Source organism: Grammomys surdaster, unplaced genomic scaffold (assembly GCF_004785775.1).
Source record: "Grammomys surdaster isolate TR1022 unplaced genomic scaffold, NIH_TR_1.0 215, whole genome shotgun sequence".
In the NCBI taxonomy this organism is placed as follows: domain Eukaryota; kingdom Metazoa; phylum Chordata; class Mammalia; order Rodentia; family Muridae; genus Grammomys; species Grammomys surdaster.
The window spans coordinates 5,371,310-5,398,995 of record NW_021604660.1 but is presented as its reverse complement, the minus strand read 5'-3'; the positions used below and the strand labels follow the sequence as shown (position 1 = coordinate 5,398,995).

The following is a 27,686-nucleotide window of genomic DNA, read 5'->3' as shown; positions in this document are numbered from 1 at the left end:
ACCCACTAACAATGCTGGCAATTATACCAAGGTTCAACTGAGTCTAAGGTATATGTTTGTCAAGTAGTAAAAGTAAAAAAAACACTTGTTTCTAATATCAGTCATATTACAAAAACAATTAATTTATTAAACTTTACATTATCTTCATCTTTTTAATTGAGATTTTTATTAATTTTGTTCTGCTAAAGCAGTTTTTAAGAGTAATTACTATTACATTCTTCCTTAAAGAAAATAATATTTTATTAACCTTTAGTCACTAATTTTAGTGATATATATTTTGTATGAGAGCAAATTTGCACAACCAATGAACTCCCAGGCTCCTAATTTTAACCCTAAGCATCCTCGAGGTAAATATATTATCTTCCAATTATTCTTTCTGCTAGGTGTTTAGCATTTTGTTGGTTTAAATTTTATAAAAAATATTTTATGACTATTGCAAACACGAGCAACTGAGACATAAGTACAAATGAAGGAATCTTATTTAGAAAAATCAGGAAATCATACTTTCTTCCAGAATTTTAACTCATTTTCTTGAAGTGTTGAGTAAGTTTTCAATTTTGCTATATTTTCATAGAATAATTGATTTTTAAATATTTTTGTTTGGGATGTCAGATGGAATTGCTGCTAGGTGATGATGGCTCTTTTGTCTTCCGGACAGCAAGTAGGGGATCACAGTTTCTGAAACTGACCTCAGATATACTTGGGATTCATGGAGTAAAGTCTCTTTCCATTTCATAGCAATATATGGACTCTAAAAGTTGGGAAGCTATGATCTATGTGACAAGGCGTAGCAAAGTGATCAATCCCAAACTCTACAAATCAAGTGAACCCCATTTCTGTTCCTTAAACCTTATTTTTCCAGCCTCAGTAGCATATTCTGTATATAAGTAGATATCAAGACAGAAAATGGCTTTATCTTCATGTTTCTTCTTCTTTCTTTGATGCTAAAAGAAAGGGTTTCTTTTACATTTTTAAATTTAAGTCTTCAAAAAATAAAATTTTAGTCACTACAGAATAAATCACGCATATTTTCTGATTATGAATATTTCAGGAATAATTGATACATTCAATTGGAATTGAGGTACAAAGCATGGTTCTAAAAAGTTTTCGAAGTATAAAGAATGATAAGATAGGTTATCTGCTATCAAAGAATTTTCACTATTAATATTAATAAGCATTATATTAACAGTCTCAATAGTGGCTAGCCTTTGGGGATACAAATGAAACAAAAAAGCCTGTATGTGTCTTTGCTCGAAATAGGTGAATAAAGTAAGGGATGTTGTAAGTCATTTCTTTAATAGATACTATGTACAACATAGACTGGTTGAATCAAAGTTACATTTTAATTTCTGGCAGACTTTGATCAACCAAATCTTGGTTTTCAGACATGATGGGCAAAAGCTATTATCTTATTTATTAGTGGTGATTTAGTGGGTTAATAAAAACTGATATGACAGCTGCTCTTATCACAGCAGGTTATTGCAAGTCCCTGAGCAGCTTAACCCCATCATTTCCTTATCGGTTTTCATTTGTGTAGTGTAAACAACTAACATCAGGGCCACTAGCTCAGTGGGAACATATGTTTCAGGAATTCTATATGAGAAGTGATGAGGAAAAGAAGAAGTGTAAGCATAGGTGTATCCAGATCAGCTGATGAAGAAAAGTGCTGGACAGAATGTCAACATGTTGACCATGAAGGAGAAATGTAATAGTTTCACTTAATCTACTAAGAATGTTATAATTATATTTTGAGCCTGTGAATTAGTTAATCATTCCTTTGTGTTCATAACTTGTAAATGAGATCAGTCACTTGACATAAAGCATAAGGCAGAGGACAGTGGTGCTAATGAATAGACACAATATTGTTAGAAAATCAGAAAGATTAGTTGTGTGACAAACTTTTTGTTTCTAGACAACATAACTAATCACTCAGAAATTGTAATGGTGTTATAAGATGTTTCCCTTAGTAAACTGTGTGTAATCATAGTGTTAAAGAATCGTGATCTAGTAGAATAGCCCTCAAAACAAGAAGCTGGCAGAGATACATATGTCAAAGCAGTGAAACAAATTTTACTCTTATTTACCATGTATTAGCATATGTTACTTTGTAGCGATGTTCCTGGAAACATTTTCTAGTGAGGTTTGTTTTAGCCAAATCTACTAATGTCAAACGATGTTGTAAAATACTACAGCAGAGATGAAGAATCTGCACATACCCTGCGTGAACTCACTCCTCCCAGGTTTACGGGGTTTATGTTTAACTCTAGGAAGACGGCTGTGCTCGTGCGCTATCTTTCCTCGTTTCTGAAAGACACTAAATCATCACTAAGATGATAACAGGTGCTTTGTTAGACCAAAAGAAAGCTTAAGGGGAAAAGATTGTTTTATTTGCTCCCAAAGAACCTAGGAGCACACCAGTAGACAGAATAAAATCCTGAGATCTGTGTCAGCAGCAGCTTCCTTTCTAAACTTGCTGACCTCGTGTCAGTCCTATAAAATACTTAAACATTCAACTTTGGCTTTGCACAAGAGTTTTATTGGTAACATGTAAATTCACAATGTCAGGTGTTCACTAAAACAAAACAAAAAAACCTACTGGATTCATGTTTATGTTTTACTGGTTTTCAAATCCATAGGACACAAACATTGATAAATTCCCGAGGATATCTTCAAATCTTAGTGTTTAAGCCATTGGCAGAGATACTAATGATTACAGGGATAAAGGCTACAATGGGATAAGTGGCCAAGAATGGAATTCAGTGGACAGAGAGATTAGTTTTGCCTCAGAGAGTAGGCAGTTTCACTCACTAACAATATACCTCAAAGTTGACTAAGAAACAATCTTATCCCAGGAAGGAAGAAAGATATCCAACAAAACAACGGCTGGAGCCAGCACAAGCTCTTTATGGAGAGCCAGTAATCCAGGCAGAAACAGCTAAGTTTACAAAGTGCTTGTGACTAGGTGAAAAGAATGAGTATTTTTCATGTATCACTTGTGATAAAATATTTTGATCTTCCCCAAATTTTAGATTGTGCCAGTCACACTTACATACATGGTTATATCTGCTTGACCTTAATCGACAAGTTGTTTATACAATCTCTTTTATGACACATTGTTAGTTTTAAAACTTTTTTCATATATTCAATTATTCAACAAGTTTATTGACTCCCTGTTATAGGAAGCTTGCAATCTAGAAGGCTTTATTTACACGTGGAAGGTCAAATATGAAACACCCGATCAGTGCTGCAGGTCTGAGGGATTCATGCTGACTATTTGTGCTACTCTGACTCATGATGACTCCGAGAGAGAGAGAGAGTGTGTATATTAACACACATGTATTCAGACTGTATGTGGCTTAAAAAATTCTAATTGTGAGTAAGCTTGAGATTTAAAAAAAATTAGTTGCATCTTCTGCATTTCAGGGATGAAGGCAACATACACTGTTGAAGTACAGAGTTGCTCTGTGAAACTGTGGCCTTGAATTTTGCCTTCAAACCCATATAGCTGTTAAATAAGCCTTTAAATGAACCACAGGATTGATAAAATGCCACAATGGGTAAAAGCACTTGGCACCTAATTATTTGAGCTTGGTGGAAGAAAAGAACTGACTCCTCAAAGTTGTCCTTCTGGTCTCCACACACATGCACTCACAGTCACATCACAATACACACCTGCACACACACTCACACATACATATCATGTGCCCATACACACAAAAATAAATAAATAAAAATTAACATAAATCACAGATTGTTTTTCATTCTTTGTTATGAAATTGAGATAATGTATTACTTGTAGACTGTGAGCATTTGAAATCATGTATGTACAAAGTTCTTTTGTTTGTTTGTTTGTTTTTTTCAGTTTTTCAAGTCAGGGTTTCTCTGTGTAGCCCTGGCTGTGCTGGAACTCACTTTGTAGACCAGGCTGGCCTCGAACTCAGAAATCCGCCTGCCTCTGCCTCCCAAGTGCTGGGATTAAAGGCGTGTGCCACCACCACCCGGCTCAAAGTTTTTTTTATAGTAGTAGGAATTCAATAAATGGCAACTACTATTATCATTTGCTATCATTGTCTTCAACTGATGTAGTATATGTTAATTCAGAATTGCCTTTCTTCCTTTTTAAATTGTTTTATTTATTTACATTCCAACTGTTGCCCACTTCCCAGTTCCTCCTCCAAGAGTTTTTCACCTCATTCCTTCTCCCTTTTGCCTATGAGAGGGTGCTCCTCCACCCACCCACCCACCCACCCACTCCCATCTCTCACCTATTTACCCCCTCACCGACCCACTCACACCTCACCACCATCCCCCTTCCTTGAGGCATCAAGTCTCTAGTCATCAAGATTAGGTTCATCCTCTCCCACTGAGGCCAGACAAAGCAGTTGCTTTGCACACTTTTCTGCCCCAAGACTGCTAACTCCCTTGGGTCTGAGACCCTCCTCTCCCTGGCCCTGAATCTTCACAATCTAGCACACAGATAACATTTGACTTCCTATTTCCAGGCCTGTTCATGATTCTGCATTGTGGAGGTCAAGGCAGCTGACCAAGTCAGAATTCTGGTGTCTGAGTTATTATGTCAGTTACATTTGGACCAGAATAAATAAATAAATGAATTAAGTGCACAAGACTTTGACTTTGAATTCAAGTTTGTAAACTTTCATGCTCTAATGGTTGCATTGGTAATAAACAACAACGATAATGAAGAAGGTACTAGTAAGTATATATGAAAACAATCTTAATGTCATAAATAGAAAATAAATTACAAATCCACACTAGCCAAGGTCTTGAAGGATGCTGCAATTTAAAATAACTAATGCAACTGTAGTTAATTGCAATTAATGCAACTATCAGGTAATTTAAAACCTAGAAATATACTTTCCTCAGTGCTGCTCACTGTGATCACTACAGCAGGACCGGCAGGCATCTAGTTCAGGAGGCCATGAACTGGGATGAACGGCTGGTCTTATTTCTCATGTCTACTGCATTCATCATCATTCTGACAACTGTCCCAATGGCCAGACATGATAGACATGCTTTGATGTTTATTGAACTCATGGCTACATCTTGGCATTATCTGGTTGCCTGTCACCTTTGAAGGCAGTGTAGTTGTTTATAGATTGCATGGCAAACCACTTTACTATGGGTTAGGATTATTTTATTACTGTTGAAAAGAGGGTTAGAGATGAAAAACAAAAAGATAGGAGAAGTTTATCAATGTTTGAAATGATGCTTAGGATATATTGTTTTAGCAAGTAGATAAAGTGTAGTTGTTTAAACTGTAGAGTCTGGAGAGCAAAAGTACATGAAGTTATAACATTTTTTCCATTTAAAAAGATTCTCTCGACTTTGGATACCACTAGTTTATTTCTTCTAATGCAGTGACATTGTACTGGTATCTTATTCTAAAGTCATAAAAAGGAAATATTAATACTTATTTCAAACTCCCAAGTTCATAATCTGAATTCTACTACTATATCTGACCAAGTACATATAAATCTGCTAGTTTACCTATAGTTTAAGTACTGCTGATAGTGTTTATTATTTATTATTTGCTGTTTAATTATTTCTATTACTGAATTTCCTTTGATCGGGGGGGGGGTCTTTATTAGTTAAGCTTCTTTCTTTTACCATAGACATGTAAAGTCAGTTTATTAGTTTTGAGCTTTTATACTTCCTACTTTTCTGTCTCCATTTTTGTTTCAATACACCTTAGAGATCCCCTTGCCTCATATCATATAGTATAGCTTTTACCATCTACAAAAGTAGAGTAGTTATGGCAGTCTTCTGTTCAGGTTAATAGGATATTTTTTTCCTTCTACCAAAACTGATAGTTTAAATATTCTCAGTCTTTCCAGACTTACAAAATATCATTCTTCCTGTTTTAAAAATATAACATTATTTTAGTGTGTATCTGTTTGTGTGTGTGTGTGTGTGTGTGTGTGTGTGTGTTAATTTTAAAACCACTGTCTGAGTCAAATGACATTAAATCAATAGAAACAGTTTTGCTACCACAGTCCTTGTGTTTGAAGGCTCTGATCCCTCTTTCATCAGGCAGTTCATAGCCCATGTGAATGCCTTCATTAAAAGACTACATCTTTCCCCTCTGGCCCTGGAGCCCTGACATTCCTCGTCTGAGCAGCTTTTCCCCTTGAGCTCCAGTTAGTCTGAAGTTCAATGAAAATGTTCTCATCTTTTAGTTTTTTTCTATTTCCTGACCATGGATGGAAAAGCATGGCAGGAAGATGGGCAGTGGTATTTCTCAGGGGTGGTTTCCTGTGGGTAGCAGGTCTTGATGGGTTAGTGCAGTTATCCCTAAGTTTTGTTTCCCTTTCATTAATGAAGAAATGGTTCTTATCTTGACATAGGTATCATTACTATGGAATTGGCATCAAAGAAAGCAGTGCATATTACCACTCTGTTTACTCTGGAAAGGGCTTAACAAGGTAGAGTGATAACATATTTCACCAAACATTTCTTCATTTCTTTAAGTATATGTGATATCTATTCAATGAATTGCTTTGTAATTTTTTCTTACTATGAAAATGTTTTCTTCTAATTGTCAAACCTAATGTCAGTATAGTGTGAACATTATCAAGTTATCAAGTTATCTAGATAACTTGGTAAATTATATAATTTTAATGGTTAACGAGAAAGTAATGGTGAACCAAGTGTCCCCCAAGAGATAAGGAGGAGAATGCAAGGAAGAAGAATTGCCTTTAAGTTTACACTTAGTCAGGGGCTGGAGAAGATGGCTCAGGGTTAAGAGCACTTGGTTTTGCAAAGGACTCACATCCTCTAATTAACAACCATTCAAAACTAAGTTCCAGAGGATCTAATGCTGTCTTCTGGCATCCAGGACATACAGACATCCATGCAGCCCAAAACACCCATACACATAACATAAAAATAAACAAATATTTTAAATATTTTTATTTATTCGTAAGGGTGAGTCTATTTTCAGGCTGGATTCATAAAAAATAAAGTTTAAAATGTGATACTTTTAAAGAGAGTTGTTTTAAAAATCTGTATATTAGAATAATACCTTAGCAATGCAAAAATTTTATTATAATCATTGTTAAACATAATCTTTGAGTACCATATTACTTATTAAGAGAGTACTGTATGATTGTTCATTTGAATCTCTGTGACAAAAATACATGTTACTATAAAGAGTGCATTGTTTTAAGCTGCCATGAACTATCAGGAGCAGAATATTAATATGTGATGTTATGATCAACAAGACCTGTGGGTACACAACTTTTAGAAGAATGTTGGAAAAGACTAATTAAAACTTCACCTGAGATTTCCTCATGACATAGTTATGTAGAATTACTTATAACTCTTAAAAGAAGAACTAGTTTTAATGGTAAAATATCTTAGGAGAAAAATTAGTCACTTGAGTTATGCTAAGATTAATTTGGGTATTATTGTAGTAGGTTACTAGTAAATATCCACAATAAAATGTAAATACAGGCTAGGACACACACAAAACTTTAGTATAAAGTGTTTTTGCTTGTCTCAAATCTTACCCAACATCCTGAGATATCTTCTGTATTAATTTCCTCCATCAAACCATTTTATAGACATTTGAACAGTAATGATGCTATGAAACAGACTTCTTTTAATGTCCTCTGTGTTATTTTGCTGTAATGGTAATTTCTTTGAAACTAATGGAAGGTTTATGATTTTTAAGGTTTTCCGGAAGCAAACTGAAGAATGAGGTAAGAATGCTTCTCATCTGTTTCACATCTGCTATGTATCTTAGAAGGTCAGAAAGTTTTGTTACTTAAGTATAAAAGTAAATGTTATTTATTGGGCACCAATTGAAAACAAGAACTTCAAATACAGTTAAATTAGAGTGAGAATCTTTGCATGGACCTGTTTAAGAGTTTCCAGTTTGCTTGGGAGGGATAATTTTCAGTTTAACTGAAATAATTTAATACCATATACTTAGAAATTAAAAAGTAGGCCACTACTGCCCTAAGAATTTCTACTTCAATGACTAGAAAAGCTTAAGTAGAAGATACAGGAAGAAATGGTAATTGAACTACATTGATTCAGGAAAAAGCTTTCATAGTTGTCAGGAAGTCCCAATGCTGTACTGCCCTGCTGTGTATTCTGCTACTCTGTGTACACACACACACACACACACACACACCACTCACACACACACAAACACACACACAGAAGCACATATATTCATATACACACATGCACAAGCACATGTACATGCTTGCATGCACACATGTACACACACATGTACACATATAAAGGTACTCACATGCATGCATCCAACTACACACATGCACTTGTACATGCACACAACTCACAAACACACTATATGAAATCTTTTTCCCTTGGCTTCCTCTCCAACCTCTCCTTAAAGAACATATCAGCAAACTGACTTTATCTAAATGAGTTAGACTGCCATTAAGGACTGCATGGCTAATTAGGCACATGATAAGACCTTCATTATCTTCATCTTAACTAATCATTAAAACAAGGTGCCATAGAACTCAAGGCACATGACAATGTGCTGTGTGGTAAATCATAACTCAAGTAAAGTGGAACTCCATTAACTTGATGAAATAATGCAAGCAAATTATTGTAAGAAATAATAAAAGGTCCCAACTCTCTGAAATGACCAGTTTCTTTCCAATACTTTTTAAAAAGTTAATGGTTAATTACACAATAAACTCCAGATTGCTTTTTTTATCAATGAAATAATAGCTTTTATTAAATAAACAATCACAAAACTGCAAAAATATTGACTTAGAAACGCACGTTGGTTCATTTAAGATTAGGTCAATAGGGGTTGTCAGTGATTTCACTCAGGTGTTCTTCGAGTCCGATGAGATGGCCACTGAGCTTTCATGCATCCACTGATCTGCCCTGTGTACAGCATATTTTAGCTCACAAAGTAAAAGGAAAATGCATCTGAGATCTACTTGTTACTCGTTAGTTGACTACATTACTAATTCACATTTAGCTATTAAAGTTGTTAATAAACTCTTTGTGGCATGTTATTTTCTACAAGCACCTGCAACAACAGTAATATATTTTTGTAATGATGACTGACCATAAAAGAGCTTTCCAAAAGCTCAGAACCAAGTACCTGTTGCAGGCAGAGGGCTGAACTAGAGGCATTGCATGTGTTAGGCAGTTTCTACCACTGAGCTGAACCCTCATTTGCCTAAAAAGTGATCTTTAAATGAGATATTTGCACAACAAACTTGAAAATTTAAAAATTATTTTTGTGCTTAAGGTGATCAACAATTCCTATTTGATAAGGACAAAAAATAATCAGTACAAATATATGTATACTTTAGGTTATTTGAATATTAATAATTCTGAGATAGACTGAGTAGCTGCTAATCCTGTTGATTTATGGCCAAAGCTACGAAGGCTGAGGGACGCATGGGCATACACATCAAGTGGGTTCTGCTTTTTAAATCCACAGTCTAGGCAACTAATTTACATATTTATAATACTACAAGTTCTAGAGGACAAGGTAATATGTGGAATTTAAAACATGTATTTATGAACTAAAATTTAAGACAATCAAAATTTATAAACCACTATGTGTATTAACTTTTTTGTCATCTCTTTTTCATTTTAATTGTTGTTTAGCTTTTGTTATGTCCAGCTTTTGTTTGCTTTTACATTCTGAAGTGCTTAACGCTTTGCAAAGACATGTATAATAAATAGTAAAATCCCATATACTCATCATCCTGACGAAGACATGGGAATGAAGGTGCACCTCTTCCTTTCAAACTGGAAAGTGGAAAGGCAAATTCAGATGGATGTGGCAAACTCTATGACAGCAAGTTGAGGCAGCTTCCCTAAGGTGCTGTTTCTCTGTCAGGTCACCAGCTGTGAAGCAGCCTGAGAAGAAATGGGTTGGGGGAGCTTTAGGAAAGTCAATTTTTCTCAATCACTTTTCCCAGGGTTGGGAACTCAGTCCTAATGTCCCTAGGCACTCACCATATGCAGAACTCTTTTGAAAGACACATATTAGTTACATATCTTTCTGGGAGAAGTAGGAAAATCCAGATAGTTTTTGATAATACTTCATTTCTCATGGATCTTCTGTTGAGACATGTGGAGACAGTCTTAGAAAACATGAATGGTAGGAAATTATAGAATTTGGATGACAGAAATCTGAAGAATTTTGAAGGGGAGTCATAATTTTTAAAAAGCACAGTATGTTAAAATTAAAATTGTCAAAGATACTACTGGTTAGATCCACTCGATATTATAAATATGCTAATTCTTTATATAGTAGTCTAATAGACACCTTTATGGTGAGTAATTTTGAAAATAATCAAAATAGCTATAAGCTTAGAATATATAGAAAATAACACTTAAAAGAAGTATAAACCAGAAGACTCCATAAGAGTACATATCTATTAGACACCAAAGTATTTTGAGTATCTGATATGCACTCAACTGTAGACAGAAAAAATGCAGTAGAGATTGAGTAGCTGAGAAAGTTCTCTGGTATAAATAAAGACTGAGTGTGTGGTAAGGGTTGGCTACAATAAAAAGGGATGAAGATATTTTTCAAAGACTTGCTCCAAGTCATTGCTAGAGAAAGTAGGCTTATCAAAGCAAAATGTAACACGAGTTATACCTGTCAGCACAAAGCCTGCCTTGATGCTTCCTCAAGAGAAAAACAAAGTTATTTTTGTTGTTACTGTTGTTTTGCGTTTCTACTAATATGTTTGATATTGATCTTAAAATAATCTTAACATATTGATGTGTATGACAGAAAGACATGATGATAGTAGTGTTGTAGTCTATTTCATCTCAAACCTATAGTTTTGATTATTGTTTGTTCTCCTTGTTTGCTTGTTTTTTATTCTTTTATTGTTTGAGAACTTCACACATGTGTAAATTGTTTTTTGATAAAATCTTCCCCACTTTCCTTTCTTCAACTAAAACTTGGGTAGGTTTTCACAGATGGCATCCCATCAAAACTGACTCTACTTTCCCTAGGTACCACCAGTTACAAATAGCCCCTAAGCTAGGGTGGGGCTTCATGGGTTCCTCTCCAGCACATGCTGGGATCTTTGGTTGGCTTGATCTTGTGCAGATCTTGTGTAGATCTTGTGCATGAAATCACAGCAGCTGTGAGTTCATTTCTGCAATCTGTCAATCATTTCTAGTAACTACTGTTTTGCTATATAGATGTGTACGACTTCTGTCACTTGCAATCTTTCCACATCCTGTATCAGGATGACCCTTAAGTCTGGAAGAAAAGGGGTGTGATATAAATGTCCCAATGAATGCTGAGTACTCCATAGTTTCTTATGCTCTGCACATTGGCCAGTTTTAAGTCTCTATACTAATAACTATCTAATACAAAAGAAGCTTTTCTGATAAATAATAAGAGACTCACTAATCTACATGTACAGTAATGAGTCATTAGGAATTACTTTAATACTATATCCATTTAGCAGAAAAACAGTATTGTGTTTTCATCTAGGACTTTTGACTTGTCTAGACAGAGATAGTATTTATAAGTATATTCTGGGATATGGTGGCTACTAATTATGGAAAGCCATTAAACAAAACTAAAAATTAAAATTTGTAGTCATACTAGCTATATTTCAATTGATTATAAATTATATGCAGTGAATGGTTACTATTTTAGACAGAATAAATACAGAACATTAACATTAGAGAAGTTCTACTGAGCATCACTGTTCTATGATGTGTAAAAAATGTGATACATTAGAAATGTAACAGAATGAGGTGGACCAGATGTCTCAGAGATTAAGAATACTTTCTGCTCTTCCAGAGGACCAGAATTCTTGGTTCCCAGCAACCACATCAGATAATTCACAATCTCCTGTAAATCTAGTCCTAGAGTATTTGACACCCTCTTCAGGTCTCCATGGTCGCCTGAATTCATTTATACATAACCACAAACATGCACATAATTAAATAAAAATTTTAAAATCTTTTAAAATGACATATAACCAAGAGTAATATAGGCAATTCACCTAACAATAACAAGAATGACTACCATAAAGTGCTGATGTTCCAGCCACCCATTTTAGATGGCTAGAATCCATACTAAATGAAAAAATAATATTTTGAGTACTATCTTTGTCAATAAAAATTACTCAATACAAATATTTGTTAGAAAAATGCAAGCCAGGCATAGGATGTTCACATTTGATCCCAGCACTTGGTACTTTGCCTGGTCTACAGAGTGAGTTCCAGAGGAGCTAGGGTTACACAAAGAATTCTTGTCTTGAAAAAAAATGAAAAGAAAAAGGAAATGCAAAATTATTAAAACTATTATGAATAAATTTTCACAATTATTAAATTCAAAACAATAAAAGGTCTGAAGAAATGCTGTAGTTAAGAGTATAGAAAAAAACACTCCTGAATACTAGAAAAGGCAATATCTGATGAAGTTGAAGGCATCATATTTAATAGCATTCTTAAAGAAACTCTCACAGAACAGAGAGGCACATATAAGAATGTTCATTTCAGCATCGTTTATCAGCATTGTATTTGAATGCTCGAAAATAATTTAAATATTTACTGTGATTTAATGAGAATGAGAGAACTGTCTTTAGAATCTGAGAAATTTTGAAACCATAGTAGGTGGAATATAAAGGACATCAATATAAGATACTTTATGTATGGTACCAATTTTAAATAATAAATATTGATTCAGAATCTATCTATAGGAAATACAGTTAAAGTACGAATAGTGGTGATCTAGACCACACCCAGATCATTAACTTTTTCTAGTGGAAAGGAAAAGTAACCTGTCTTAGTCAGGATGATAAGTACATTTATCATACTTGCAAAGCTATTCTACATAGCTTTGCAAAGCTACAGCACAAGCTAAACAACAATAAAAAAAACTCAGAAACAGGACAGTAAGTATAATTCATTTGTAATCTTATGAATTTAGATTAATTTGAAATTTTTGTTTATAAATACATGTTTTAAATTTCAAAATTGTGGAGAATTTCTCAGAAACTTTTAATCCCTTGCAATAAAATAAAATCTAATTATATTGTCCTGGTGAAGAAATATATTCTATTATTTTTGTTAGAAACTGGGTTTTAATGTTTTTATCTCATTTTATTAAAAATAGAATATTTTCTCACACAATATATTGTTAATTATAGCTTCCCCTCACCCAGTTTCGTCACCCAGTCTCAGTTTCTTCCCATTTCCCTCTCCCTCTTGAATCACTTCCTTTCTGTCTCTCATTAAAGAAGGACAGGCTTCCAAGAGACAACAATCAAACTTGACAAAAGAAAATATAATAAGATATAGCAAAAACTATCATACTGAAGTTGGACATTGCAATTCAACAGGAAGAAGAGTCCCAAGGGTAGGCACAAGAGTCAGAGACACACTTGTTCTCAAAATCAAGAGTCTCATAAAAAGACTAAGCTAATCATTATAATAAAACATATGCAGAGGAGCTGGAGTAGACCCATGGAGGCCTTGTGCTTGCCTGTTTACTCTCTGTGAGATCTTCTGTTCCTTGGTTAGTTGAGATTCAGAGGACCTTGTTCTCTCTGGGATGTTAATTTAATAATATTATGTTTTGGGGGAATAGCTTTATCTACCCATGCAAAATACCTCTGTTCAAACTCTTTTTAAAATGTTAGTTTTGTTTAACTTATAAAGTTGCACATTTCCTTATAATTTTAAAATATCTGCTTACTTTTGGTTGACCCTCTCCTCACTCCATCCTTGAACTAATCTTTGTCCTCTCTCTTCTCATGTAAATCTTTCTACTCCCAGTATTTCTGCTACCACTTTCACATCACACATGATTATTGCCACTTCCCCAAAAGACTGTTCCTCTCTCAAAGAATTCTAATGGGCCCTTTTCTGTTTCCTAACTTTTAGACATAAATACACATTCATAAAAATTATAAGCTAGCATTGTCTTATGAGAGAGAACATGTGATATTTGTGTTTCTGAGCTCAGGTTACCTAAGTTAATATATTTTTCCAACAATATAAATTCCTACAATTTTTGTGCAAATTTCAGTTTTCTTTACACACAACTGGATAAAATTTTATGACATATATCATAAATATATTTTATATATCATATATGTATATATCTTAATATATATGTCTAATTAGCCATTCTAATTTATATGCATCTACACTGATTCCATTTTTTTGCTACTATAACTAGAGTATCATGATGCACACTTTTCTTTGTCATAAATTATAGAATCTTTTGGGCATATGTTAAGGAGTGATGTTACTAAGCCTTAGGATAGATCTACGTTTAGAGCAACTTCCATATTGATTTCCATAGAGGCTACCCTGTTTGCACTCTTATTAACAGTGAATAAGGTTCATCTTCCTTACACCCTCATGAGCATTTATTGTCATTTGTTTTCTTGAGGCAAACAATTATGATCAGGTGAAATGGAATCCTCAAAGTAGGGTATGTATGTGGGTGTGTGTGCACGTGTACAATTGTGTGTGTGAATACAGACGCATTCAAGCCACAGTGTGTTTATGGAAGTCAGAGAAAAACAGTGGTTGTCAGTTCTCACTTTCCACTTTGGGACAGAGTCTGTTTGGTACTGCATAAACCTGACAGCTGGCGAGAGAGATCCAGGGGATTTTCTTCTCCACTTCTCTTCTTGCCTTAGAAGGGTCAGGTTTACAGACGCATGCTCCCTTTCTGATCCTATGTGAGTTAAGCCAGTTCAAATCTAGGCCCCCACATCTGCACAACAAGCACCTTTACCCACTGAGTCACCTCGGTCAAACTTGAAATTCTTTTCTTTTCAAAAATCTTTCAATTTCTTATTCTATATCTTGATTTTTTTGGTTTTTTTGGGGGGGTTAGTTTTCATAGTTCCTTGTAGATATGGTTTTCTGTCAGATGTATAAAAAGATTTCACTCACTCTATGGGCTGTCTCTTTACTCAGCTAACTGCTTCTATTGGTGTACTGAACCTTTTTTTTTTTTTAATTCCATAAGATCCCATTTGTCAATTGTTGGCCTTATTCCCCAAGCAACCAAATTCCTTCTTAAAACCTTCCTCATTCTCTATGTTTCTGGCTCAGTTTATGGCTTAAGCATGCATCCCCAGCCACACTTGTTGCTTAATTTTTGTTCAGTTTTACTCTCTATAAAAATGGCATCATTTGTTCGGAAAATTTGTTTTTATTTAATACTCAGGTTTGTGATTTTTCAAATACCAAATATAAAGTTCTAGTTCCTTTATTTTGTACTATTATACAGACCTCCATTATGGGAAAACACCAAGATGAATGTATTCATTATGTATTTAATGAGATATTTTTAAATATGAAAAGCAATATTGATGTGAGCACTCCATAGACCCTTATGTATAAGAGTGGGAATCCAGATCCTAGCATATACGTTCACTTTGTTTTACTATGTCCCCTTTGTCTCTAATTTTTAGAGTACAATTCCCCTTCTCACCAACTTTTGGATGTACTCTCTGACTGCTAAATCTCGGTAACACATAAAACCAACTACTTTACACGTCTATCCCTATCCTTTTTAGTAGTGTCACAAAATTACACTATATATATATATGTATATGTATATGTATATATGTGTGTGTGTGTGTGCGTGTGTGTATGTGTGAATGTGTGTCCTAAAATCTAAACTAATAGTTACTATTTATTAAATTATATAGAAAATAAAATGTAGAGGTAAAAAGTAAAACTTACAAGACTAATGTTTACATTAATAATTGTTTTTTTCTTTATGTATTAGACTCTTAAGTGAAGACAGGAAGTAGAGTTCATCTGACTTTTGTAATTACCTTGTATTTATTCCCCCTTTCTCTTAGCTTTTTATTTCTTAATTCAAGTTCAGGTACTCTATGGCATTCTTTCACTTCAAAACTCTCTATTCAAATCTATAGTCTACTTTTTAGTTGGGTTATGGGTTTGACTCTGGTTTTTGAGCTCTTTATGTTTCTGAATATACATCCTCAGTTAGATGTATGAGATCTTTTCCCAGTCCATGAGCTTGCTCTTTACTTGGTTGGCTGGTTCCTTAGCTGGATAGAAGCTTTTTCATTTTTTGAGGTTCCATGTTGATCTTAACTCCTGGACAATTAAATTAATTAACTTAAATTTTTAAATTTCAGTTTTAGTCTTTGTTTTCTGAGACAGAGTCCCAGGTAGATCAGGTTGCCTCTGGCTCTCTGTGTAGGTGAGGCTGTCCTTTAACTCCTAGTTTTCCTGTTTCTTCCTCCCAAGGATTGCTGCTTTTGAAAAGTGTGTTAAAGTCTGTTTCTGGAGCTGGAGCAATCAGTTCTGTCCTGTGGAACATTTGTGGAGGCTTCAGGTTCATTGTGAAAAAGCACTCACTCTTCCTGTGCAGGTTTCTTATAGGTGCCAGCTCTGCAACATTACACATTATTACAAATATGCATTTGCATTTTTTCTAATTTCCTGAAAACAAATTTCTTCTGGAAAATGCAAAGGAATGACAAACACCAAATTCAGTGTGGTGGACAGTGTAGAGAAGTACAGATGAATAATTTGGAGATCAGGTGATTTAGATTCTAGTAAAGTTCTAGCAGTAGTTAACCCACCTGAGACTGGACAAGTAAATCTAATTGTCACCATCTTGCTCATATTACTGATAAATGCAGAGTTGGGATCCAGCAATCCTTGATTTTGTAGCTAAAATAATTTTAATAATTCCAGAAGTAGATCTTCCAAATTATACCATTAATAAATATGAATTTAAGTTTACTCTAAAAGTTGCAAAGATTGACAAATATTCAAAACAAAACTCTCAATGTTTATTTCTGTTTCATTACCAAATTTGGGATTTGACATTTTTTGTGCCTCTCTTAATTACAGGGTGGTTTTACTCGTAAATACTCACTTAGCTCAAAAACAGGAACACTTCTTCCAGAATTCCCCAGCGCTCAACATCTTGTGTACCAAGGATGCATTTCTAAGGACAAGGTATCAATTAAAGACACTTCTCTATCGATTTTCTGATATGTTGACTCCATATCTCCTTTTGTTTGGAATCTTATGGCACTTGCAGGAAGCAATCAGAAATCTACATTATCACACAGAATTGATTGATTTATAAGAGAGACAAATGTTTACTAACATTGATTAAACACTTTCCAATTAATTATTTACCATATCTATGATAGTGTGTAATCAGAAGGTGGTAAAATAAATTCCAAGGGCTAAAGATTATTTTTATTTAAAATTCAAAATTGAGGGTAAAAAAAAATACTAGAATGTGACTATTTCATCCTGGTTTTCAGTGGCAAGCTTTATGGTTTTGGTTGGCTTTAATTCAATTTTTATCTCAATAAATAGTCACCAAGCATTTTTCTAGGATATAATCTGCTCCCAGCACTGAGAAGGAACAGTAATTAAATATAAGTGTTACAGAAGATGACAAAAGGGAGAAGCATTTCATTGGGTATTCTTCAATATTAATTTCCAATGCTTCTTTAATAAACTCTCCCACTAAGTCTTGTTCTCTTTCTGCACTTCTAGAGTTGTTTGTTGGAGAATCCTGCCATTTGTTAGAGGATACCATTATTGAATCAGTTAATAATCTTTATGTTTCCTTCAAGTACAGCTCACATTATATGAAAGTGCTTTTCATACAACTTATATTCTGAAGTGCAAACACAGGAGTGTTGTAAATTAAACCCAGCAAGTTTAGCAACTTTATAGAAAGAGGAAATAAAAATGGAAAATTGAATTTTAATCTATTTATACATAAGCAGAGAAGCAAAGTAACTATAGAACACGTTCGGGTGACAGATGGGCTTCATTAGAGAAGAATAGGTCAAGTAGTGAAGATAATTCTCAGATTGAATACATCCATTTCCTTCTGTTCTCTCATCCAACCACAGTACTCAAGGTTAACATACTGTTTCTTCATAGAGTGAATTCATACTAGAGAAATTGCTGGTAAATATTAACATGTAGCTGCTTGTAGGGAGAGTGGTAGAAATCAGTGGGACTTCACTTCTTGGAGGAAGAGTGGTATTGGCTCACCTCCGCGGAGAGGTTTGCTTGCATGCATACAAGCCATAAAGATGTTTACTGTGTAAATCTACCTGGTGAGAGCCAGAGAGGAAGGAAAGTGACATAGAAAAATAGACAGGCAAGGTGTGCCAATGGTTTACTTCAGTGTCTCTGCTGGTCTCCAAATAATTCTAACTTTTCACATTGGCACATCATTTCTCACTCAGGTTTCAGAGGTGATTCTAAGAGCCCTGGCTTCCAAATTCATTCACAGTGGACTCTTATATGAGTCCAGGAACTGACACCCATTTTCTTGAGGACAACTTAGCCCTTTTACCTTCCCACAATTGCCAGGGTCCACAGGTAGCCAATCAGCTCTTAGAAAGAGGTTGGGTCTAAAGCCAAGGGCTTGAAGCACCCTTTTCACTAGACAGAAAGAGTGGAGCATGCTCTGTGTGAAGCTGGTCCAAGTAAACAACTGTGTCAAGAGCTGGGAGGGGCTGTTCTGTTGACACTCAAGATGGTGGCCAGCTCCCCTCCATATTCACTGTCTACAGTTGAGCTGAGACTTGCCTTTGTCTGGCACTCTCTAAACATATTTTTTCTTATGAAGAAATTAAGATGTCGTTTTAGTCAATAGTTTCCTTGCTACTAGATCTTAAAATGCTCTTATTACAATCATGCTGCATCACAGAGCACCATATCATGTCATACAGTGTCAGAGTACCACTTTCCTTGTCCTTTTCCTTCACTGGAGAGAAAGATCCTTGGGAAAACTATTTAATCTTTGTACCAGATCTTCTGCATTGAACAAAATGCCTGGTCTATAAGAGGAGCTTGAAAATATGAACTGAACAAATAATAAACACTAGAAGACTCCTTGGTCAAGTGCTTTTTTCTTCCTTAACATAGGTTGATACTCTCATAATGATGTACAAAACTCACTGCCAGTGCATACTTGACAACGCAATCAATGGGAACTTTGAAGAGGTGAGTTGACCGAATGTCTGTCTATGGCATTACGTAAACTTTCGCATCCTGTTCCTAAGAAGTTCAATGTGCTCTTTACAACCAGATCCAGCATTTCTCACTACACTTTTGGCAAGGAATGCCAGACCATCTCCTTCCCCTGCTTGAAAATCCTGTTATCATTGACATTTTCTGTGTTTGTGACTCAATTCTTTACAAGGTAAGCCTCTTGGGGTGTCTTAAGCACACTTTATATCCTTAAATAACACTCTTAATGTTTATAACTTATTTATAATTATTAAAAAACTTTGTAGTAAACAAAACCAGCTCAATTTCTGTTTACAGTTAAGAACAATCTAAAATAAGACATGGTGGCTAATATGTGATCAAATTTATTAATTCTTGTTACCTCTGTGAGGTGTATTCAGATTAACATAATATGACATCTAATGTCTCAGGGGATTTCTCATCTATTCCTCGTAGAATTAACACCTTTAAATTTTCTAGTTTAAATGCATTAATGTTCATTTCTGTACTTAACCTAGTAAGAGTCCATAGATTTCTTTAGAATGGTCACAAGAAGTGATCCTGGGAAAGAGGACTAGGTTGGCCTAACCAAACATTTAGTGGGAAGGGGGGAATTATCTTCCTCAGCTGAGCAGTAAGAAGGCCCAAACAGAAAGGTAAAATGATATTGCAATTGGATACATTAAAATAAATGTACCCACATTTACCTACCAAATTGTCATAAGGAAAAATAAAAGTTATCAATTGAAAACATCATCTGAGTTGATAAGAAGGTTCAAACCTGTTGAGCAAGTTAGTTGCTTCGGCACTCTCAGCTTTGCAGAAAACTAGAGGAAACACCAGCTACATCATTCAGAGGTAACATCAGACAGCTTGTCTGAAGAATGAGAACCAAAGGGCCATACTTTTGTGCCCTGTTCAGTAGCCACAGAGAGAGAGAGAGAGAGAGAGAGAGAGAGAGAGAGAGAGAGAGAGAGAGAGAGAGAGAGAGAGAGAGAGAATGCAGAGCTAAGTGCAGGGTATTCTTGCCTTTGCTTCAGGCTTACATTGAATGACAAGGGAGAGCAAGAACTGTCTTGGTTTTGTTTTTGTTTTAATTGAATAAAGGCCAGTATTTACAAAGAAAGGTTCATTTTGCACTAACATGACTCTCTGTAAATTCTCACCACTTAAAAAAATCGATTATTAGATGAAAGCTAGATCTGAATGAACACAGGAAAAACCTAGCTAGGCTCAGGTACACAGCTGTCACCATCACAGCAGCAACGTTGGAGCTACCACTCGGTTCTTCTGAGAAACAGCTTTCATGCCCAACCCACACACAAACTATTTTTTTTCTTTTAGTCCAGTGCAACAACAACCTGATTTTAAGTTATCACTAGGTACATTTAGTTTTCTACCTCATTATAGAGCCAGAGAGAAGCAGAGGTCACAACAAATAAAACTGTAAACTGTGCATCTGTAAGATCTTCACCAACTTACAGAGAGTATCCAATGTCTAGTCCAGAAAACTGTGTGATTAGCAAGGCTAATTAGCATGGGCAATTCATACTAGGGGTGTTGACTTACTGTCTCATGTGCTCACAGACAACTCACACTCAGTTTGGAGAAAAAAAGCTAAGATTCAGAAAGGAATCATATACTCTCTAGGAAGGTAACAAGTAAATCTGATCGACAAATAGTGTCCCTTGCACTAGAAGTAATCATTTCTGGTGCCTGGGATGCAGGGGCAGAGTGCTGTCCTAGCATACTGGAAGTCCTGGTTCAGTTCCCAGCTCTGCCTGGATGATGAGACACAAGCCTGTTCTCCCAGAACTCCAATCACAATCATTTCTAAAGTTTTATGTTAACCTTCATTTTGCTTTGGTTAAGGTTCTTACAGATGTCCTCATTCCTGCAACAATGCAAGAAATGCCTGAAAGGTATGTTCAGCTAATAAAGCAGGACAGTCCCTCGTAAGAATGATGGTTTCACCAGATAGACTGTTAATGCAAACCATTGGCTTGGAACTCATCCTTTTATCAAAAATACAATTTTTATACCTTTCTATCACCTGGAAGGGGTGTGCCCCAGTCTCTATATTTGAGCATCAGCAAATAAAATGGGTAAAATAAAAACCTAAAGTTCCTTCAGTGTGAAGCCTGCCAAAGTAAAATAAGTTGACCAAGCGTAATTGACCTCCAATGGGCTTCTGAAATTCTTTAGTGGAGATTAGATAGTGGATGCATGAGATAGCCAATGGGAAAATAAGCACAATAATAAACCCTGTAAAGAAATTTTGGAAAATTCTTAATTACTATACATTTATGATTAACTTATTCTCTACAACCAGGAAATGGTATAATGAAATTATGACCTTTCAGCAAAAAACAAAGATCTTAAATACTTAATTTAAAATTTATAGGAAGATTTTTCACACAACAATTTCTCCAGGGTGAAAACATAGAAGTTTGGTTGGAAATGACCAAAATTTTCTCTTGAAAATGGTCTAATAAGTTCTTTTTAAACAGAGACAACAAAACAATTTATGTCTTGACATAGTGCTCCAATGCATATTAATTGATAAAAATATCCACTTTTGACACAATTTCATGGGATTATTTTCTTTCATTATGTAATAGTTGTCCCTGATCTGGTCAATAGTTTCTTTTAATTATCCTTGGTGTACTTTACACATCTAATCTGTATTTGCAATTACTTAATACGATGATTCAGTGTCACAGTCAAATTTAGTGGCCAGCAGCTGCTCATATGACTACTTAAAAACAGTAGTAAGTAACAGCTGAGATGAATTAAATCATATTTTTCAAAACATCTGTGACTACGCACAATTTAAAAACTGAAAGCATAATATTAACATTGTAGCACTTCCTCCAAGAACATTCCCACATAAATAAGTTTGGCTCTGCACTTTCCATTTAAGAGACAGCAAACCTTCCCAGCATTCAAAGGATACTATACTTTATTTTCTCAACTCTTTTTCATTGAACGATAAATAAATGCTGAAATATTTTTGAGAGTAGATATTATAATCCCAAAATTAACAAGTGGAGAACCTGGAAGTAGAGAGAAACTCGTTTAATATCCCAGAGCCAGCTAAACCCCAGAGTTTGACCTGGAGACTTGCTTAGTCTTTTCCCTAAGTCTTACCACCACAAACCACAGCAACTATACTCAGACTGCTGCTATGAAACAAATATGAAGATTTAGAGTTTTAAACACTTATATGTTCTTATACACACTCTGCCACAATTTGCAATTTTCTAAGTTGACTCTAAGTCGTATGTTTTTGGTCACCTGTTGAATAAAATTTAGATGATAAGACTATGTTAATAAAACTGATACTAAGCGTAATATATTATATTGCCAGTATAATATCATCTAAGGAGTCAAAATGTGGAACACAAAGCTGACATACTTTCCAAGAAATGTATTTCACAGAAATTAATTGAGTCATGAATCATAATATGGTACTTATGTGTTACCTTTGTGCTAGGCTCAAACCAGGGCATTTTCCATGAGTTATTTGTTATAATTCTCAAAATAATCAAATGACCAGATACTATTCTGAGTCCCATTTAATAGATAAAGAAACTGGAGTTTTAGGAACTTGAGCATTTTGTTGAAGATCATGAATAGCAGCCCCAGGCTGATTCTGTTTTGGCTTCTTCAAACTCATGCTTTTGGAAGCATAGACAAACAGAATCCCTCTATTGAAAAGTGTATGTCCAATAGAGTTTTGAGCAATGTAGCACCTAACCCAGAGTTTTCTTTGCAGCTTGTTAGCAGATATAAGAAATTTTGCTAAAAATTGGGAACAGTGGGTTGTTTCATCCTTGGAAAACTTGCCAGAAGCCCTCATTGACAGGAAAATCCCCATTTTGCGAAGATTTGTATCTTCTCTGAAGCGTCAGACATCTTTCTTGCATCTTGCTCAGGTATGGGGTCAGCTGAGGATATGAGTCACTCAAATCAAAAGGTCTCTTCTGATTAAGGATTTCACAACTTAAAGGAAACAAAGTATGCAACATAAAGACATATAACCTAGTGCAAATGCTAGACCTGAGAGGATTCACAGAAACAAAATTCTATCTGTATGTTTGCAGCTTAGCTAACTACAAAGTACAAACATTAATCTCCTGGTTTTGGAAATGGATACCATGTGGATAGTATGATGTATAGCTGGATGGAGAGAATTCTGAAATTCTACATTAGTTTTGCAAAGTTTCTGTGATTCAAATTTATTTAAAAAAATTTTAAAGGTTATTGTTATTGCAATCTCAAAAGAAGACTAGTACAAGTTAAAGGTGTAAGTAGTAAGGCTGCGTAATTCCTCTTTTAGATTTATCTTTTAAATTGGGTATGTGTGTTCTCTTCTGCGGTAGTATGTGCACATGAGTGCAGGCACCTGCAGAGGCCAGAGCTATTGGATACTCTTGGAGATCTTACAGGTGGTTGTAAACTGATTGGCATTGGGCACTGGGGACCAGACCCTCAGGAAGAGCCATATGTGTTCTTACGCTTCAAGCCATCTCACTATCCTGTCTGTGTGATATTTAATGTTCTCAAACCTCCATGCCTTCTGTGCTTTAAACTGCTACTTATAGTCACTGTCAGACAGAGAGCAGCAAACTAATTCATAGGTAGGAACACCACATACAGTTATTACTGTGTTATAATTGTTGGCTTTAGGAAGGTGTTCAGTGTCCTGAATAAAAACAAAACAAAAACAAAACAACAACAAAAAAACCTAGTTATAGGTTCAGATAAGAAATGTAGCATTTTAAATGTTATTTTTCTTTTCTTCTTTTCTTTTCCTTTCCTTTGCCTTTCTTTCTTTCTTTCTTTCTTTCTTTCTTTCTTTCTTTCTTTCTTTCCTTTCTTTCCTTTCTTTCCTTTCTTTCCTTTCTTTCCTTTCTTTCCTTTCTTTCCTTTCTTTCCTTTCTTTCCTTCTTTCCTTCTCTTCTTTCTTCTTTCTTTCTTTCTCTCTCTCTCTCTCTCTCTTTCTTTCTTTCTTCCTTTCCTTCTTTCTTTCTTTCTTTCTGTCTTTGTCTTTCTTTCGTTTGTTCATTCTTTCGTTCTTTCATTCTTTCGTTCCTTCTATCCTTCTTTCCTTCTTTCTTTTTTCTTTTCCTTTTCCTTTTCCTTTTTCTTTTCTGTTTGCTTTCCTTGTTTTGGTTTTCTAAGAGAGGATTGTGTGTGTGTGTGTGTGTGTGTGTGTAGCCCTAGCTGTCCTGGAACTTGCTTCATAGACCAGGCTGGTCTTGATCTGCCTCCTGAGTGCTGAGATTAAAGGCACAGGTCACCACCACCCCAGCTTTAAAATGCTATTTTTAAATTAACACTTTATATCCCTTGCTTCGTCATGATGAATCAAAATTTTTATTTTCATTTTATAAATCTTAAAAGAAATTTTGTACTTGTCTCACAAGCAATTATGTGTTTCAGTTATCTTAAAATGCGTAAGAAATTTGACCAGAGGAGATAATTCGGTCAATAAAGCATTTAGCATTCAGACTTAAGGAACAACACCCACACAGAAGCCAGACATGGTAGCGGCTCACACCTGGACAGCTGGTGCGGGGGAGACTGAGAATGAGATATAGATCCCAGGGACTTTCTGGCTAGCCAGGCTAGTTGAATCAGTGAGTTCCAGGTTCAGTGAGACACTCTGTCTCAAAAATAGTGTGGAGACAAACTGAGGGAGACACCCATTACAGATCATGGACCTCCACACAGACACATATGTACACATAGTTACGAATGTACATTTACACACAGATACACTCAAGAGAGAAGTTATTTATGGTTGTCTTTCTTCAAGAGACTATTTTTATCAAAGCTAAAATTTTTTCTAAGTAGACTACAATTGATATAGTTTGTTGTCTTTTTTGACTATGTGCAGATTGCCAGACCAGCTCTCTTTGACCAGCATGTGGTGAATGCCATGGTATCTGATATTGAAAAGGTTGACTTAAATAGTATTGGATCTCAGGCTCTTCTTACCATATCCAACACTGCAGACACAGAATCTGACATCTACAGCGAACGTGAGTCTGCTAGGCTAACAATAGAATCTCCTAACTTGGACACTACTGACCTCTTGATGGGTAATATAACAGGGAGGTTATGCCATGCATCATAGAATATTTAAGGGCATCATTCATCTCTGTGTACTAGGTGCTAGGAGAACCAGTCTGTCCAGTTATGACAACCTAAAGTGTTTCTAGATCAGAGGTTCTCAACCTGCAGGTTGTGACCCATTTGGGAATGGGGGAGATCAATGACCCTTTCACGGGGTTACATATCAGATATTTTCACTACAACATATATCAATAACGAAGTTGCAGCTATGAAGTAGCAGTGAAAATAATTTTATGGTTTGGGGTCATTGCAACATGAAGAACTATATTAAAGGGCTACAGTATTCAAAACGTTGAGAACCTACTGACTGCTCTAGGTGATACTGAATGCCTCTGCCGGCAAAATCACAGCTATTGAAGAAACTCTTATAGAAACATTTTTAATTAAAAAATGCTCTCTTTTAAAAGATATATTTACTGTCTGAAATATTGAAGAAAAGAAAAGTAACTGATTATTTTACTGTCTAGAAATAATCAAAATAACCTGGAAGCAATACAAATGGCTTTGAGTTTTCTAAATTTTCTTCCTCTGTTATATGAACACATTTGTATGTGTTCCATGCTCCTGTCATTGTATAGCATGTGAAACATATAAAGATTGTGTGTCAGTACAATGCTATTAAAAGCAGAGATTTGATTCAGTATTAGGCTATTTGATAGTTAACATAACCAATGTGTGTGACTACGCAGCTGTGCTCAACATCAAGGGGTAGCAGCACCAGACTATTTTCCCATCACTTTCTGTCTGCCAGACAGAACTGCCCTGACTATAAACATGGCTCAAGCAATGGCTTGTTCTTAGAGTCCAGTATCAAGCCTCATTTCTGTTGGGGGAAATGCTATGTTACATCTTGTGCTTTAGAAGACCTCAAACTCTTCAGCGATAATCCTAGTCTGTCCTCTTAAATTTTATTAAGGCGGTTATCTGTGTAAATGGCTCAGTTCTTCAGTGCTGGCCTTAATTTGGAGAAGTTAGAGCCTTTCAGAAAGCAGAAAACCAACAAGCCTCATTTGGGACATTCATTAGCTTTTGACTCATCTAATGAGTTACTTTCAGCAAGTGAAAGTACTGATTTAAAAAGGAATATTCATTATATTAATGATTACCATCAAGAACGTGTATAAATGTACATATTTAACATATATATTTAAATTAACCTATATTTCAGTATATCCCAAGACAGATAAAGTGATGATTACACTAAGTATTTTTGTTACCACTAACAGGATAAAGCATTAACTTATTTCACACATTTATCCATCTCCATTTCCCCTTTATGTCACAAAATTACTAATGTTTTATAGTTCAATGTATCTTGAGTTCATAGTGGTTATAACCTATTTTAATTTTTAATTACCTACTGCTAACTATTCATAATAACAAATTTTAACTATGTGATTTTCACATATGTATATAATGTACATTGATCATATTTACCTTTAATAACCACTCTTCTCTCTCTCCCTTTGTCTCCCCAACTATTGTTCTCTCTCTACTCTTTCCTCTTCTTCCCCTTCCTCCCTTTCTGCTCCTCTCCTCTTCCTCCTCTCCCTCTTCCTCCTCCTCCCACTCTTTTTCCCCTCCCTTCCTCCCCCTCATCCTCCTCTTGTTTTTGACATGGTAGATGACTCCATCACTGTGTTCCAAGAACTGAAGGATCTCCTTAAGAAAAATGCTACAGTGGAGGCATTTATTGAATGGTTGGATACTGTGGTAGAACAGAGAGTTATTAAGGTATTTTTATGAATAATTCAGAAAATATTTTTAAGAGAAAAAATGCTAACCTGGATGTAATCTTTTGATGAGTGTGGAAAAGGTCCAGACAGTGTATTTTTAAACCACATTTTGTGTATTTGTGATCACAAGAAAATGAGGCCTACCTGGATGGCTATGAATAGGAGAATAGATAAGGAAAATGTGGTACATATACAGAGTGGAATTTATTTCCATCTGTAAGGAAAAATGAAATTCACTGAAAAATGGGTTGGTCTGGAAAGCATAATATTAAGTGAGACTATCCAAACTTAAAAAGGCAATACCACATGTTCTTCCTCATACATGATCCTGGGCCTTAATATGCATATGCATCACAGTATAACTGTCCATAAAAAGAAAGGAAGCCAAGAAATGGGTGAAAACAAAGATGGAGTGGGAAAGGGACAAGTGAGAAAAAGAGGTAAGAGACTCAGGTGGATTATGGGAAACTTGAATATAGCAATAGGAGAGGAGATGAAGAAAAGAAACATCTATTAAAATGCACTTTGTTTAACAATGCCATAATGATATTTAATGGTATGTATGTTAATTTAAAATTTTAAAATACTTTGACAATTTTGAAACCATATAAAATTGAATGACCCAAATATCAAAATTAGGAATATGACTGGTTTGAAAGCACTAGACATGGAGTCAGTTCTGTTTCATTCTTAATCTAAGGCTATAGGATGCTATTTTTTTTCTGTATCAATGTTTAAAGTTACACCTGCATGAGAGGATTTAGTTTAAAAGTAAACTTAGAAACTTAAAAAATTTGAGTC

At 35.1% G+C, this 27,686-nt stretch overlaps 1 protein-coding gene across 1 annotated transcript in view; it reads left to right on the top strand.

Annotated features, from left to right (window-relative positions):
* Positions 1 to 27,686, top strand: part of Rfx6 (regulatory factor X6) — a 46,560-nt gene that overhangs the window by 9,195 nt on the left and 9,679 nt on the right. Inside the window, exons 5-13 of the mRNA XM_028772619.1 lie at positions 6,366 to 6,443; positions 7,694 to 7,721; positions 16,867 to 16,974; positions 18,922 to 18,999; positions 19,085 to 19,198; positions 20,878 to 20,927; positions 22,784 to 22,943; positions 24,911 to 25,055; positions 26,774 to 26,883. Coding sequence (XP_028628452.1) covers positions 6,366 to 6,443; positions 7,694 to 7,721; positions 16,867 to 16,974; positions 18,922 to 18,999; positions 19,085 to 19,198; positions 20,878 to 20,927; positions 22,784 to 22,943; positions 24,911 to 25,055; positions 26,774 to 26,883 — 871 coding nt within the window. The remainder of the gene's footprint in view (positions 1 to 6,365; positions 6,444 to 7,693; positions 7,722 to 16,866; positions 16,975 to 18,921; positions 19,000 to 19,084; positions 19,199 to 20,877; positions 20,928 to 22,783; positions 22,944 to 24,910; positions 25,056 to 26,773; positions 26,884 to 27,686) is intronic.